This window comes from Procambarus clarkii, chromosome 3 (assembly GCF_040958095.1).
Source record: "Procambarus clarkii isolate CNS0578487 chromosome 3, FALCON_Pclarkii_2.0, whole genome shotgun sequence".
In the NCBI taxonomy this organism is placed as follows: Eukaryota; Metazoa; Arthropoda; class Malacostraca; order Decapoda; family Cambaridae; genus Procambarus; species Procambarus clarkii.
In genome coordinates, this window is record NC_091152.1 from 11,549,750 (window position 1) to 11,566,395 (window position 16,646).

At 44.4% G+C, this 16,646-nt stretch overlaps 1 protein-coding gene across 2 annotated transcripts in view; it reads left to right on the forward strand.

Moving 5' to 3' along the window:
- Positions 1-16,646, forward strand: part of LOC123760948 (uncharacterized) — a 709,495-nt gene that overhangs the window by 512,966 nt on the left and 179,883 nt on the right. For both annotated transcript variants that reach the window (XM_069329132.1, XM_069329138.1), the window contains exon 3: positions 5,289-5,393. In XM_069329132.1, coding sequence (XP_069185233.1) covers positions 5,289-5,393 — 105 coding nt within the window. The remainder of the gene's footprint in view (positions 1-5,288; positions 5,394-16,646) is intronic.

The following is a 16,646-nucleotide window of genomic DNA, read 5'->3' on the forward strand; positions in this document are numbered from 1 at the left end:
TAATATGCCTGAAATGCTGCAGATGGGGGCATAAATCCTGGAGATGTCAAAATGATCCACGATGTCGTTTCTGCGGAAAGTCTCACCTCTCTACTGTGTGTAGAAACAGACTGAATCTGGGTGAGAAAATAGTTCCCAGATGCTGCAACTGTGGAGGTGTTCACAATGCGAGCTCGGCTGTGTGTAGCAAGAGGCCGAGTATGGCTGTTCTCCGGCCGGTGAATGTTACAGAGCAAGCAAGAGCTCTTACCCAGACACCGGGAGCACAGCAAAACAGTCTGCCCCAAACAGTGCCAGTGAACCGGACGAATGCGTGGGTAAAGGAGTCACCTTTACTTAGGCAGGCTCCAGCAACAAGCAGCCACGCCACCACTCAGGACTCCGGCAGTGACAGTGTAACGGTGAGTGAAGTGGCTACTGTGGCTCAGAGAGAGGGTCATAATAATATGGTCAAGGAAGTGTGGGCTGAACTTAAAAAAGTTGGTGAGTTCCTCCAAAATCTGGGGCAGAGAATCGAGTCCATCGAGGCTAAATTAAACGTTCAGGAGGTCAAGGAAAATCACAAAACGGTGGAGGATAGTCAGGATATAGTGGTTGAGGACAAAAATGAAATATTGAGTGATGAAATGAAGGAAAGTGAAGTGTGTGTGAATGATGGTAGTCGTAGTGAAAGGAAGAACCCTATAATTACACATAAAATGAAGGAATCATTTGGGCCAATAATGGACATCTCAGGGCTGAAAAAATCTCTTGAGAATCGCAATGTCGCTTTTACTGGTGAACTTGGGAGGAGGTGGGAGATGTTATACAAGGTATGGCTATCATTTAGTGAACTTATTGGGGATGACTTAGGCAATGAATTGATTAATAATGGATCACCCTAGACTGAAAGTGTTGTCATGGAATGTTAATGGTTTGAGAAACAGGGTTACAGATGTTCATTGTTATGTGATGGGAAATGATATTGATGTTGTAGCTCTCCAGGAGACAGGGGATAGGAATGAAGGATTATTGAAATTAAATGGCTTGAAACACATGGTTTGTTTTTTCCGGATATATGATGAGATTATAAATAAACAATAAATTTTTATTTAAATGATGAGATTATAAATAAACAATAAATTTTTATTCAGGAAAAGTACATAATTAGTTGATTTACAAACATAATGTTGGATTTATATATAGAGCTAGTTTATAACAAATAATATATGTTTATTTGTTCAACTTTATGTGCAAGTACTTATCGCATGATAGAGAAAATGGTCCCAGTGGGATGTACAGTTGGCCATTGTTGTCCCAGGTCATGGGATGGATGCCACCAGTTCCTTGATTTATAACACTGATTATTTGCCTGTATTACCATAAGGGATTTTCTGCTTTCCGGTTTGCCATGGTATTCAAAGGCTTGTTGAAAGTCTTCCCATTTGCTTTGTTGATCTTCTCCAGTTGTAATTTAAAGGTAAACAGAGTTTTGTCATTTAGGACTTTGGCAGGTAAGTGGGTCTATGGGTTAATAACCCTGTGGATGAAAAAGCATCTTTTGTTCCCAGTCTTACATTGTGGCATGTTGAGTTTGAAACTGTTGTTCCTTGTTTGTTATTTGTTATCCTTGTTATTTGTTATAGGCATCATTAGTGGTTGGTGAATAGTTTTGTAGATTTCATGTGGGACTAATAGAAACGTTTAACTAATTTCAATAGAACTTCTGAAAATTTGAAGGTGTTGTATTATGCTTAACCACCGTGCTGCGCCGAGTTTATTGTGAAATTCCCTCCTTACCTTGGTTACCTTGAGGTGCTTCCGGGGCTTAGCATCCCCGCGGCCCGGTCGTCGACCAGGCCTCCTCCCTCTGTGCGCATGAAATAAAATGTTCCCCCTAAAAAATCCTTTTTCTTCGTAAAATGATAAATTCCCTTCCCTGAACATGTCTATATAAAAATAAATACCAAATTCCACTTACTTTAGCTGTGGGGACGTGGGCAAAATGCGCTGTGATATCATCAGGGGCTGGTCGCCCGTGTGTGACACTCCCAGACATTCAAGTTCAAGTTCAAGTATGTTTATTGAGATAAGCAATAAATACATCTCAAAGGGATAGAGTAGCTTAGGCTATTTCTACCCCCTCTACTTCAAGTCCCTCAAGGGGCGCACAAATGCAGTGAGTACAAAGAGACAAATAACATTACAAGAATCCCATTTAACATTGCAGGTTAATATAGTAAGCACAGCATATAATTGTTACACTCTTGGGGCAAAATTCTTGTAGCTCCTAAGTATACTGTCTATCATACCATTATCACACATCCAAACAATTTGATGTGGTACACTATTTATTTCTCCCAGACATGGATGGTCACGCGGGCCATTCAAGCACCGGATGCTGCCACAAATATATTTTCTATTACTTATTCTCTGTATTTTCAATGTGGTTTTATTAGTTTTTTATTGTATATGATGCATATTTGTGTCCTTTACAATATGCATACAGTAGAACGTTCATGATGTTCCATGGAACTGTGATACATGTGCCAGTAATGTGCCCACAATAAATGTTTATTCTTGCAATATTACTTGTTAAAAATTCACTAAAATTACAATATGTACAGTTTCACACACTATTTACACAGTAACACACTGTATTACACACTCAGTACTTCGGAAGTGAGTAATAATCAACGAAGTAGTCCATGGTACACAGCGCGACACTCGTTCCTCCAGGTACAGATAGATTTTCGTTTTTTTTTTTTTTTTTTTAAGATATATACAAGAGTTGTTACATTCTTGTACAGCCACTAGTACGCATAGCATTTCGGGCAGGTCCCTGGGATACGATCCCCTGATGCGAAGAATCGTTTTTTCATCCAAGTACACATTTTACTGTTGCGTTAAACAGAGGCTACAGTTAAGGAATTGCGCCCAGTATATCCTCCCCGGCCAGGATACGAACCTATGACATAGCGCTCGCGGAACGCCAGGCGAGTGTCTTACCACTACCACCACTTATCTTACCACAGTCACTTTCTGTTTCTTCGTTCTGTGTGCTTGCAAATAACGCACTCACGTACACCCTTGGCATTAGTACCTGTAGGTAATATGTAACCAAGCTTGTAAAACGTAAGGTAGTCTTGCAAAATTACAGAAAAAGATCAATTTGTAAGGTAGTCATTAAAAGATCGCTTTGTAAGGTCCCACACACGAAGAGATTCAGCCAGCCTCAAAGAGTGTCCATCAGTCAAGCAGAGATTCAGGTATTCTTGAAAATATCTATGGAAAACACCACCGTGGAACCCGCTAACACTGTTCATCTATGCTACTGGTATCAGATGCATCATCACTGAACGCAGAAAACGATTCATCTATGTATCATCTAAATAAATTGGAGATAACGCAGGTGGGCAAGGGTGGCGCTCAGAGCTACAACCGGATACGCTCGCTGTATCGTCCTCATAGGTGCTGTATCACTTGCATCCGATCTTTGTGTTAGGTCCTTATTGTGCCTAGCTTCACCAATATTATAACCTTTATGTTCTTCAAACAATAAGGTTTGAATTTCACAGACAGAGCGTTATTTTTCAACGCCGTGTCGGACAGGTGTTTGGGAGCCCGAGGCACGTTTACCACCCATGGCTGCTCTTGCCGGGGACTGGTCAAGTCGTCGACTGCAGGTTCGGATAACAACTTCGTTCACTGAGAATTTTATACATTCGTACCCTTTCGTTCGTACATGCGCTGGTTTGTGTTCGCTGCTGTTCTCGCCTGAATAAATACATGGCACTTGATCATATAATTTTTTAATTACAGCAGATTTAGTATTTATGTAAGAATCTACCTCAGTGGGTCCGTCTAATTACCACAAGCTACACAAGCTTCACAAAGCTTCACAAAGCTTCCTGGCAATACGTTAGTAATGAATAAATATGATATGTTAGGTTAGGCTAACCTAACCTAACTTAACCAAACCAAACCAAACTTAACCAAACCAAACCAAACCTAACCTAACCAAACCTAACCAAACCAAACCTAACCTAACCTAACCAAACCTAACCAAACCTAACCAAACCTAACCAAACCAAACCAAACCAAACCAAACCTAACCAAACCTAACCAAACCTAACCAAACCTAACCAAACCTAACCAAACCTAACCAAACCTAACCAAACCTAACCAAACCTAACCTAACCTAACCTAACCGACGCTTGGATCGTCGACTTTATTTGGCGTCACCAGCTCTTTATTTTCTTCTAATTTCTTAATAAAAATATAGTGATAAGTGATAATATGGTGAGACAAACCACATTGGGAGAGGAAAGTATTGAGGTTCTTTTCATTAGCAATTGTAAACATTTTGCCCTCTGCAGTCTTTCTCACCTTTATCAGTGCATCACTAACGAAGCACTGATGAATCGCATCTGGGTTTTGTTGACGGATTTGACGCAGGCGGTAGAGGCGTTGCTGTCTGTTCCTAGTCTAGCACTCGTTGATGTATAATCCCTTCCGTTGGGATGCAGCTGTCCGGACAAGATGGGATTTCATGAACTGGGAAGTCAGCTTCAGGCGAATTTTCCGCTGGTTTTGTCCTGATGGATTCTTTTTGCCTATTCTGTAGGCAGCTTGCCAATTGGTCAATTCAAACTTGCTAATTGGTCAATATAGTAGTAGTAGGCATCCATCAGTCTCAGGAGACTATGCTTGCCAATTTGTCAATATAAGCTTGCCAATTGGTAAATATAAGCTTGCCAATTGGTAAATATAAGCTTGCTAATTGGTAAATATAAGCTTGCTAATTGGTAAATATAAGCTTGCCAATTGGTAAATATAAGCTTGCCAATTGGTAAATATAAGCTTGCCAATTGGTAAATATAAGCTTGCCAATTGGTAAATATAAGCTTGCTAATTGGTAAATATAAGCTTGCCAATTGGTAAATATAAGCTTGCCAATTGGTAAATATAAGCTTGCTAATTGGTCAATATAAGCTTGCTAATTGCAAGAAATATATGCTTATATAATAATATAAAAAAATATAAGCTTGCTAATGGGTCAATATAAGTTTCTTAATTGGTCAATATAAGCTTGCTAATTGATCAAAATAAGCTTGCTAATAGGTCAATATAAGCCTGTCAATTGGTCGATATAAGCTTGCTAATTGGTCAATATAAGCTTGCCAGTCAATCAATATACGCTTGCTCACTGGTTAATATAAGCTTGCAGTAACCCATGAGGTTGATAGACTTTTAAGCCCAATACCTGGTCTATTATGAGGGGTTACTAATTAGTTTTATTTCCCCAGGAACGTCTGCCCATACACAGTCAGCAAGATGGTGTCCTGCAAGGTTACCAACGGCACCGAGACCTACACTGGCAAGGTTGCCATTGGCAAGCGTGTCCAGTTCATGTATGTATTTTTGTGCCTGTTGTATTTGTATAGAAAGTATTTTGTGCATGTTTTCATCGTCTTGAGTGGTGCACAATTTATATCTATGTATAATATGTATTTCTATATATAGCTTTTATCCTCCTGCTTTAAATGTATAAAGGCTGTAAATGTTGATGTCAGTTCATCCATCTGCTCCCCCCCCACTTTTTTTTATATATGTAGGTACAGGACTAGACGACTTCTGACTACCGTTAACAGGCTTAGAACTTTCCTTCCCATAGCTCATCTCAAGCTTTGCCTAATTGTTTTTCCCTTGGAACATGACCTGCCAATCGGATAACATCCAGGTCCCCAGTTACTGCTGGGTGAACTAGAGCGATCATGTAAGTTTGTGCTCAATCAATCATCCCTTGCCATGGTTTGGCCCCCCCCCCCCCCATCCCCGAGGAAATCGCTCGCGTTGCGCGTCCGAGGCCTGTTTTTGTTCAGTATTAGTTTTAGTTAGTTAAATTAGCTTATTGTAGATCCCATACCCATCTTGCAGGTGTGGCAGGAAAGTTTCTCAGTCTCCGTGGTGTAGTGGTAAGACACTCGCCTGACGTTCCGCGAGCGCTTTGTCATGGGTTCGTATCCTGGGCGGGGAGGATTTACTGGGTGCAAATCCTTAACTGTAGCCTCTGTTTAACTGAACAGTAAACTGTGTACTTGGTTGTAAAAACGATTCTTCATGGTGGAGGTCGTATTCCAGGGACCTGCCCAAAACGCTACATGTACTAGTGGCTGTACAAGAATGTAATAACTCTTGTATATATCTCAAAAAATCTCAAAAAAGTTTCAGGGGCGAGTATATAATGCTCGGTTCATGGTCACGGGTGCTGAAGCTTAGTTAAGTGTGGTAACAGTCTACACAATTCATAACACTGATGTAACTAAACTTAATTCTAACCTCAGTAATTTAATGTTAATTTAAGCAACGAACTTAACAAATATCAATTAATACTACTATCACGCGATTTTAATATTGACCTCTGTCAGCCTGATAACTCACAAGTTGCTAGCTTCCTGAACTGTATGAACTCTTGCATGCTAAGCAAATGATGGATATTTTTATTTAGAAATATCCGGATATTCTAAAAAAGGCAAGAGTAACCCCAGTCCATAAATGTGGTGATCTCATTGATGTCAACAATTTCAGACCTATATCAATTCTGCCAACCTGGTCCAAAATATTTGAAAAGCTAATCTACAAGCAGCTTTACTCTTTTCTAGCCAAACACAATATACTTACTTCTTGCCAATATGGCTTCAGACCCCAAAAAAGCACTAATGATGCACTGATTAGTATGAGTAACTTGATACATGCATCTGTATCAAAACGTAAAAAGTAACTGTTTTACTGGTTGCTGGTACAATAGTAGTTCTGCTTAGAGCTAGCTATACGCTACTAATTCATTTTGAATACTATAATTCAAAAACATCTTTTCATCCACTTAAAAGATCTTGAACTTATAAAGTGAGGAGTGAATGTAGACAATGTAGGCCAAATAAAAAACCAGCGTTGAATGTAATGAAACGCCATTTTCTGAGTGAGCCCCGGAGGCTCCCTGGAGCTTATAAAAATAAAAAATAAAATGTTTATTCAGGTAAGGTACATACATACAAGAGATTTTACATAAATTGATCGTTTTATAGATGGAGCTAGTACATACAATGCCTAAAGCCACTATTACGCAAAGCGTTTCGGGCAGGAAAAACATTAATGACTAAAAACTTAATACTAATTGAGTATAAAGAATAAAATGTGTTGAGAACAAATAAAAATAAAGATAAAAAAGGGGGAAACATGGCTGAAAAAGCAGCACAAATACAATTAGGTCGACAAACAGCGTTGTTTAAGAAAACAGACATGGGTTGACAATAGAGGGGTAAGGTAGGTTACAGGGAATTTATTAGGTAGTGCTTCGTTTTTATCTTAAACAGGTTGAGAGAGGTACAGTCTTTAACATGGTTGGGAAGGTCATTCCACATTCTGGGTCCCTTGATTTGTAGAGCATTTCTAGTTTGATTAAGTCGTACTCTTGGAATATCAAAACTGTATTTATTTCTGGTGTGGTGCTCATGGGATCTGTTACAACCTTCAATGAAGCTTTTGAGGTCAGGATTGGCATTACAGTTCAGTGTTTTATATATGTATAATACACATGAGAAAATGTGCAGTGACTTAATATCTAACATATTCAGAGATTTGAGTAGGGATACCGAGTGATGTCTGGGGCCAGAGTTGGATATTGTCCTAATAGCAGCTTTGTGTTGAGTAATTAGAGGACGTAAATGATTTTGGGTAGTAGAACCCCAAGCACAAATACCATAGTTGAGATTGGGCTAATGTTATGTTATATTAGACCAGGACATTAGCTAAGGAGTTCAGACCTACCAGGGACCAGCACCAGAACCTGGCCCCCTTCAGAGGTTTCAGGGAGCAATGGCACTGAAAAACCCTCTTGTGGTTGGGGTTTTCCTTATCTGCCATCGACTGGGGTCAGGCACCCAGAAAGGTAGGCATGGCAAAACAAACCCCACATGGTAAAAAACTAAAACAGAAAACCGAACAGAGAGGTAGAAACTCCCTACGATCCCAAGGAAACAAGCAAACAAGCAAACATCACATTTTACTGCCGCGCAGCCCTCCCCGCCCCGAGAGGGGGAGGGGGGAGCCCCGGGCCTACCGCGCCGGCTGCCAAGCTACAGTTCAGAAGTTAAGCTTCAACCAACGTGAAAAAACCGCCGACCGGTGGGAGGGAGGGTTGCCAGGGAGCCTCCGGGCTCACCCAGAAAATGGCGTTTCATTACATTCAACGCTGGTTTTCTGTGGGGAGCCCTTACAGCTTCCTAAAGCTTCATACCCAAAGAGAAGGAAAAGAAAGGGCTAACCCAGGAAGCAGCTGCCACAAACTCTGCAACATGAAGCCGAGACAACAGGATGCAACTTGCGACCCAAGGCAACAAGAACGCACAGGAGCAGACGCGCATAAAGAATGGGCGGCCAAGAACCTGTGCGACCCTCAATTTTCTGTGCCTGAAATGAGCCCTAGACGTCACCAACACAGCAGCAAAAGCTGCAAACATCCGAACAGCACGGGCGCAAAAACAGACCGCAGGCTGGAAGACTGAAAAACTCTGCGGACGACCTGGGAGACCCGAGCCCTGAAACAGGGAACAAGTGGAACTGGATCAAACCAAACTGCATCCCCAGACACAGTACGCAGGTAACGGCAAAAAGCGCAATCGGACAACACAGGACACACCCCCGGCCAAACCAATCACGCATCAATAACCCAAGAACCCCTCCGGAAACCAGCCGTCTCGACCATCCCCAGGATGGAGAAAGGCTGCACATGTACAAATCTACCACCAGTAGCAAAGAGCAGAAACCTGATCCGAAGGGGCTATCACAAACTGAGGAGAAGATAAGACGGCACCCTGATTAAGGACCAGGAAGGCGCAGGCGATGCATGAGCAGGCCAGAAGTGAAACAAAACACGAGAAAGCATACGAAACGGGGCAGATGTAACGTCCACCCCGAACGCAAGCTGGAGCGTTCGGGGTGGACGTTTTGTCCGCCAGCGGCGCACAAAACGAGGCAACAGTAAGAAACATCAAATAACTGTAGTCCTGAAAACCCAAGAAAGGACAAGACAACCCGATGCGAAAGAGAAGACAACGTACAAAGAGCAAGAAAAAGTGCATAGAAACACCAGGAACGTCATACTGTCGCCAAGATGAAGCTCACAGGTGGGACACCATCAACAAGGCCACCTGAACACCAAACACCACAGAGATGGTGATTCCCGCGTCAAAATACCAGACATGAAGAGCCGAGGAGAAGGCCGAACCAGTCATGTACAGGACCGATCCGACCTGCCGAAAGAGGCGGAGCCGCGGGAAAACGCCCCGGGTTCGGATACCTATCAAGCAGCGTCTGAAAAGAAAGCTGGGCCAGCCACCAAGGAACCATAAGGACTGCTCTCGTTGGAATGGGCTGCAACCGAGCCAGAACCCGAAGCAACAGCTGGACTGGGAGAAGAGGAACAGGTACCCCCACCTTGACCAGTCCTGCCGAAAAGCATCCAACATGAATGCCTCGCAGGTGGGTAAGGGCGCCACATAAAATGGGCGACGCCTAAACCACGCCGACTCGAAGAGTCCATGGCCAGGAGTCCATACGTCCGGCAGAGCCAACGAAGCGAGTTGGCGATGACTGGCCAATCCGAGAACAGAGGAATGAACCGAGACAGCTGTCCGCCAGGACACAGGATACATCCCAGACATGAATCTCACGGTTAGCCAAACCCCAAGAATCCAGCAAATGAGCCACTTTGGAACCAACTCCAAAGGTCAACACCTAAGAGAAACCCTGTGGTTCTGGCAAGAACTGCCAGAGAACAGTCCAAATGGAGCTGAATGGTAGACCACCTAGTAACCCAAACCCTCCAAAGCGCAAACTAGACAGCTACGAACTCCTGAACCGTGCTGTGAGCCTGACAGACGGACAGACTCCACCATTCCCAGCCGACCTGGTGAACACTGGTCACAAAGCCCCAGCCGAGAGATGACCCGTCCGTGAACACATTGAGTGAAGGGTCGGGGAGGTGCCAAGGCACGGAACCCCAAAAACCCCAAAGAGGAAGCTGGTGACGCAGCAGCAACACAAGATCCCCAGAGGAATGAACCCAACGATTGGAAGAGGCAGAAGGGGAGTCTCCGAAGGAACCAAACAGACGCCGAAGCCAAACCCGACCCCGTGGGCAGACCAGCACAGCGAAGTTCAGACTCACGCACAACCGCTCGAGCATCCCGGGACCCCCTCATGAACAGCCGAAGGCAGGACAACAGCCGCAGTAACACTTCTGGAGGGAAAGACAAGGAGTGGCCCAATAGCCCTAAACAAGGCCCAGGTCTGAACCCGGGACGGAAACAGATGGAATAGCCTCCAGATCACCAGGAAACCAAACCTGGCAATCTGGAAAGAACCACACCCCTGGCAAGCAGACAAGGAGACCGACTGGGAGTCCACACTAGCCAGTCGTCGAGGTAGGCCAGACACCGAATCTTGAGCAGACTTGGACAGCGCATCAAGATCCGGTAAAGATGCAAAAATACACCAAGTGCCAATAATTGACCTGGAGGTCCAGGGCCACCATCCAGGCACCCGGCCCCAACAGAAGCCGGACAGGAGACAACAGTCCTCTGAGGAGGGCATAGAAACCAGAATGCAGACTGAAGAAGTCCAGAAGAAACGCAGATTCAAAAGGCCAATGTCTGCAAAGAGCAGACGGGAACCCCAGAAGGATGTGGCAGATCGACCACGCCCAACACACCCACCAAGATGACATCACGAAGTGCAGGGGAAGAAACCCACCCCGCCAGCTCTGAACCCCCAAAAGGGGGAGAAGCCGTCCACCGCCGCCACCAGAGGCCGGAAGACAACCAAAAGCGCCCATCAACAGCGGGACCATACGAGAGTCAACAGAGCAAGCTGCTCCCCCCAGCGCCCCGTCAAGAGAATGGAACAGAGCCCCTTCCGAAAGAAAAAGTACACATACACATATATACATATCCTGTATATACACATACCTTGTGTGTATGTGTATATGTCTGTGTATGTTACACATACATGCGTATGCACATACACATGTGCGCACACACACATGTGCGCACACACACACACACAGTGTACACATGTACATGCGTACACACACACATACACTTGAAAAGAAAATTACAAGCCGCCGACCAGTGGGCAGAGCACACGCCGGCCAGGCAAAGAAGGCACAAAACTGCATCAAAAGGCCTCGACAACAAAACCTCAAAGTCCCAGCATGACCACACAACACGTGCCAAGACCCAAAAAGATCAGTCTGCAAGCCAGGAAGACCCCAGAACACCAGAAGGCAGAAACCAGGTCACACACGAGGAAACAAAGCCCCCTGAGCCCACAAAGGGAGCCCAAGAGGAAGAAACCTCCAGAACAAAACCAAAGAACCCAAAGGAACCCGGAATCGAACCAGGGGGAGGTCAAACCACCACATTTTGCCGGCGGAGAAACACCACAGAAAGGCAAAGCACAGCCCCAAGACAGAACCCCCTGGGAAACGGTCATAACAGACCGAAAACCGAGGGACAAGGTGTGGAAGCAAGCATAACAGCCAGGGACACTGAGCCCAAACCCAAAACAGACAAAATGGGAAACCCGTGTAAAATCAACACTCAAACATTCCCAGAGGAACAGGAAACGGGCAGAAAACACCAGAAAAGTAAAGAAACAACAACAGGAGAATAAAACCCCTGAAAAAAGGTGAAAACTCACCCAAGCAGCTCGCTCGCACACCCAGGCGCATGTAAAATAACCGCAACACCACCCTGGTGGCCACACCGGGAAACCGGCAGACAAAAATGGCCGCCAGAACAGAGGGCTGTGACCCGCTAAAGATACGAAAACACGTCAGCAAAAGTGGGAAGCAAACAGACTGGATGGGCGAAAAACGCCACACAAAAGCAGAAAACCCAGGCAGGGGCAAACCGCCCCAGAACTGCTATCAGGCATCCCCCACAGCTCCGGGAACCAGCAACAGAGGCCCCGGGGCAGAGCCGTCCTCCAAGCCCTCCGCCCTTAAAGAAAAGCAAGAGTCCATGGGAAAGGCAGCAAGAAAGGGCTGCTGGTAAGACCCAGAAACCTTGGCAGGAGGAACAGGCTTGAAAACCTCCGTCCTCCGTTTGATGACAACAAAGAAATGAGCGAGCTACTGAGAACGCAGTACGACTCTGTTTTCAGCGAACCATTAAACACACTAAAGATTGATAACCCAAATGAATTTTTCATGGATACGATACCAACATCAAATCATATATCAGACGTCACCCTATCCCCACTGGATTTTGAAGAAGCCATAAACAGTATGCCTATGCACTCTGCACCAGGCCCGGATTCTTGGAACTCCATATTCATAAAGAACTGTAAAAAACCACTATCGCAGGCCCTCCACATTCTGTGGAGACAAAGCCTAGATACTGGCGTTATTCCTGATATACTAAAAACAGCAGAGATAGCACCACTTCATAAAGGAGGAAATAAGGCAGAGGCAAAAAATTACAGACCGATAGCGCTAACATCACACATCATAAAAATTTTTGAGAGAGTGCTAAGAAGTAAAATCACAAAATACATGGAATCACAGCAACTCCATAACCCCGGACAACATGGTTTCAGAACAGGGCGCTCTTGCCTGTCGCAGTTGCTGGACCACTATGATATGGCATTAGATGCTATGGAAGACAAACATAACGCGGATGTAATTTACACAGATTTCGCAAAAGCTTTTGATAAATGTGACCATGGTGTTATTGCACATAAAATGCGTTCAAAAGGAATTACCGGAAAAATAGGCAGATGGATCTACAATTTCCTGACCAACAGAACCCAATGTGTAATAGTCAACAAAATAAAATCCAGCCCAACAACCGTGAAGAGCTCAGTCCCCCAGGGTACTGTGCTTGCTCCAGTACTTTTTCTCATCCTCATTTCGGACATAGACAAGAACACAACCTATAGCACTGTATCATCCTTTGCAGATGACACTAGGATCTTCATGAGAGTAGGCAACATAGAGGACACGGCGAACCTCCAGTCAGATGTAGATCAGGTCTTTCTATGGGCTACAGAAAATAATATGGTGTTTAACGAAGATAAGTTCCAGCTTATGCGCTATGGAAAAAATGAAAATATAAAAACGGAAACTACGTACAAAACTCAGGCAAATCATAACATAGAACGAAAAGGCAATGTAAAGGATCTGGGTGTACTCATGTCGGAAGACCTTACCTTTAAAGAACACAATAAAGTAGCCGTCACAACTGCAAGAAAAATGACAGGTTGGATAACAAGAACTTTTCACAATAGAGATGCTATACCGATGATGATACTTTTCAAAACGCTTGTGCTCTCTAGAGTGGAGTACTGCTGCACAATGACAGCACCTTTCAAAGCTGGAGAAATTACTGACCTGGAGAGCGTGCAGAGATCCTTTACTGCTAGAATCCACTCAGTAAAACATCTAAACTATTGAGACCGACTAAAGAGCTTAAAACTGTACTCCCTTGAGCGCAGGCGGGAGAGGTACATAATAATTTACACGTGGAAAATATTAGAGGGGCTGGTCCCAAACCTGCACACAGAAATAACATCACATGAGACCAGAAGACATGGCAGGATGTGCAGAATACCCCCGTTGAAAAACAGAGGTGCAACTGGTACTCTGAGAGAGAACTCTATCAACATCAGAGGTCCGAGACTGTTCAACACGCTTCCACTACACATAAGGGGCATAACTGGCCGACCCCTCACAGTGTTCAGGAGAGAACTGGATAAGCACCTCCAAAGGATACCTGATTAACCAGGCTGTGACTTGTACGTCAGGCTGCGAGCAGCCGCGTCCAACAGCCTGGTTGATCAGTCCGGCAACCAGGAGGCCTGGTCGACGACCGGGCCACGGGGACGCTAAGCCCCGGAAGCACCTCAAGGTAACCTCAAGGTAGGTCCTCCAACCCGAACAGGGCAGCCCCCAAAAACCGCCAGTCTCTCGGTCCCAACAAAACCCCGCCCCGACCCCGAAACCCGCAGACGGTCCAGAGCCGGGAACAGAGAGGGAAAGGGGCGAAAAGCACCTAACCAAAACGGGGCGGCCTCAAGGGAAACGAGTGGGAAACCAACCTAGCATGTTGCAGCAACCTAACCTAGCTTGCAACACAGATGCCGCCTGTACTCTGAACAGTAATAACATCAGGAGAGTACTGGAGAACAAGCAGAGAATCTCTCGCAAGACTCCGGGTCAAGGTGTCAGTGACCCAACAGGCAGCATGATGGAGGTAAAAGTGGCGACTGTCACCCGGAGACAAGATCACAGCAATCAACGATCCCATACAAGATGGATTGGAACCCGAAAGACACATTCAATGGTCCACCGAGCCCAGACAGGGGTTTCTAGGGCCCGTAGGCTGACTGCTACGGGAAGCCCAGGCAAGGTGTTGCTAAACCAGTGAAGAAACCCAAAAATAACAAGAGGGTAGAGGATAGCACTGAAAACCCCTGAGACATGTACAATCACAGGGGCCTAGCAGAGGGCTGCCAAACACTACCAGTGGAACTATAGCCACACTGGGCAGACCCCCCCCCCCCAGGCAATTGAAAATAAAAACAAAAATAAATAAAATATAAATAAATAAATAAATATGTTTATTCAGGTAAGGTACATACATACAAGTGATGTTACATTAATGGATTGATATATAGATAGAGCTAGTACATACAATGCCTAAAGCCACTATTACGCAATGCGTTTCGGGCAAGAAAAACATTAATATCTAGAACTTAATACTAATTGAGCATAAAGAATAAAAAGTGTTGAAAACAAATACAAATAAAGATAAAAAAAGGGGGAACATGACTGAAAAAGCAGCACAAATACAATAGGTTGACAAACAGTGTTGATTAAAAAAATAATAATAATAATAAAATAAAATAACAGACATGCAAAAGAAAACCCCCGCAAAAGTACAGTCTCAAGAGGCAACAGGAACCGGTCACCGCTTAGGTGGCAGGCTGCGCAACACCTTGACGCCCTAACCAACACAATACCAATCCCTACCCAGGGCCAAACAAGGGCCCCAAGCCCTAGCTGGTCCCAAGGGTGAGGCAAATGCCGAGCAGCAAGAACCTCTACGGGAATGGTTCCCGAACGCCCCAGGGAAGATAACCCTGTTACACTAGGGCAGTACTCATAGGGCACTTAGGGAAGTCAGCCATTAAACACATGCAGCCCCGGCACTGATGAGGTACTCCTGGCCACTGCACAACGCAACACATGGCAGTGAACGCCACACAAGGCAAACACAGTGTAACACGAGTTTAGGTTCCTCTCTCTTTACTTCCTTCTTTCTACTCCCTCTACCCGTATTCTTACTTTTATTTCTAAACCAAGGGACTCCAAAACTTTTAACAAAGCCAACTCCACGCCACGTGGTCCTAAGACGATTGACCGACTTAGGATTCTACACCCAGTATGACGTGACCTAAGCTCTGAACAAAACCCTAGAGTCACCTCTGCTGCCACCACCAGACCAGTAATACAAGAGCAATGATCGAGGTCTGGATCGATCACGCTAATTAATCAACCTAGGGGCTTGATCCCCACTATAAACGATGACCTTGAGTGTGGAATAAATTACACGGTAATGATAACTCCGATTCGATGTTAGAATCGGCGCCCAATGCAACTCTGCCTCGTGTGGACCACGTGACCAGGACAAGTATACACATAACCAAATGGAAACAATAAAAATGCAAATTATTAACTTAATTTATTAAAAGAAAACTAAAACAAAAATCTAAATCTGTTCACTCCCTATCACTTTAACACTCCCTACTTGACCTGAGTGGCAAATGAGACTATTTCTATACTTGACAATAGCAACTATACCTTGGGCGACCAGCTAGATGTCTTGGCTGGTCTTGGGGAGAGGTAAGATGTTTGACCTCTCCCAGCTGCTTCCGTGACCACACTAATCTCTTCCTTGTCTGGTCTCCCCCAGACAGAACATTGTATCCTTCCGCCTAGTCAAAGTTCTACCAAGTTACTAGCAAGGTTTAAGTTATAACAATTAACCTCTGTTTGTACTGAATTGATCCAGACTGGTTGAATTATTTTACTTTAATTAGATTACACAAACATCTAACGGCAAAGCTGTTCCCGATCACAAAAATGGTTATTAAAACTTTGAGAAATATTAGACATGTCAACCCTGCTGACCTATGACCGCCGGTCACTCCGCCTTAAAAGTTAGATCTGATTCGTGACGTCACTGATGGTGACTTAAACTCAATAATTAGAATACTCTTGATATTGTATCCAGTACTATTATACAATACAATTTTAATGCAAAATGAATAAAGGCTAATTTCTCTAAATTACTGAATACTATAGGATGATTCATTATACGCAGCTATGAACAAAGCGTTGGTTATTTCCACCGCGAATTCCCCTGGGGGTCAGGTCACCATGCGGCTCAGCTTCCTATTCTCTTTTGTCGATAAACCACTCTGGATAATTCTTACAACAGCCTAGTTTGTTACAACAGGCTAGGAAACTGAGGCCAGAGAAGTGTCTATACCGGTTGACATTAGCTTACGAACTGAAGCTTGGCAGCCGGCGCGGTAGG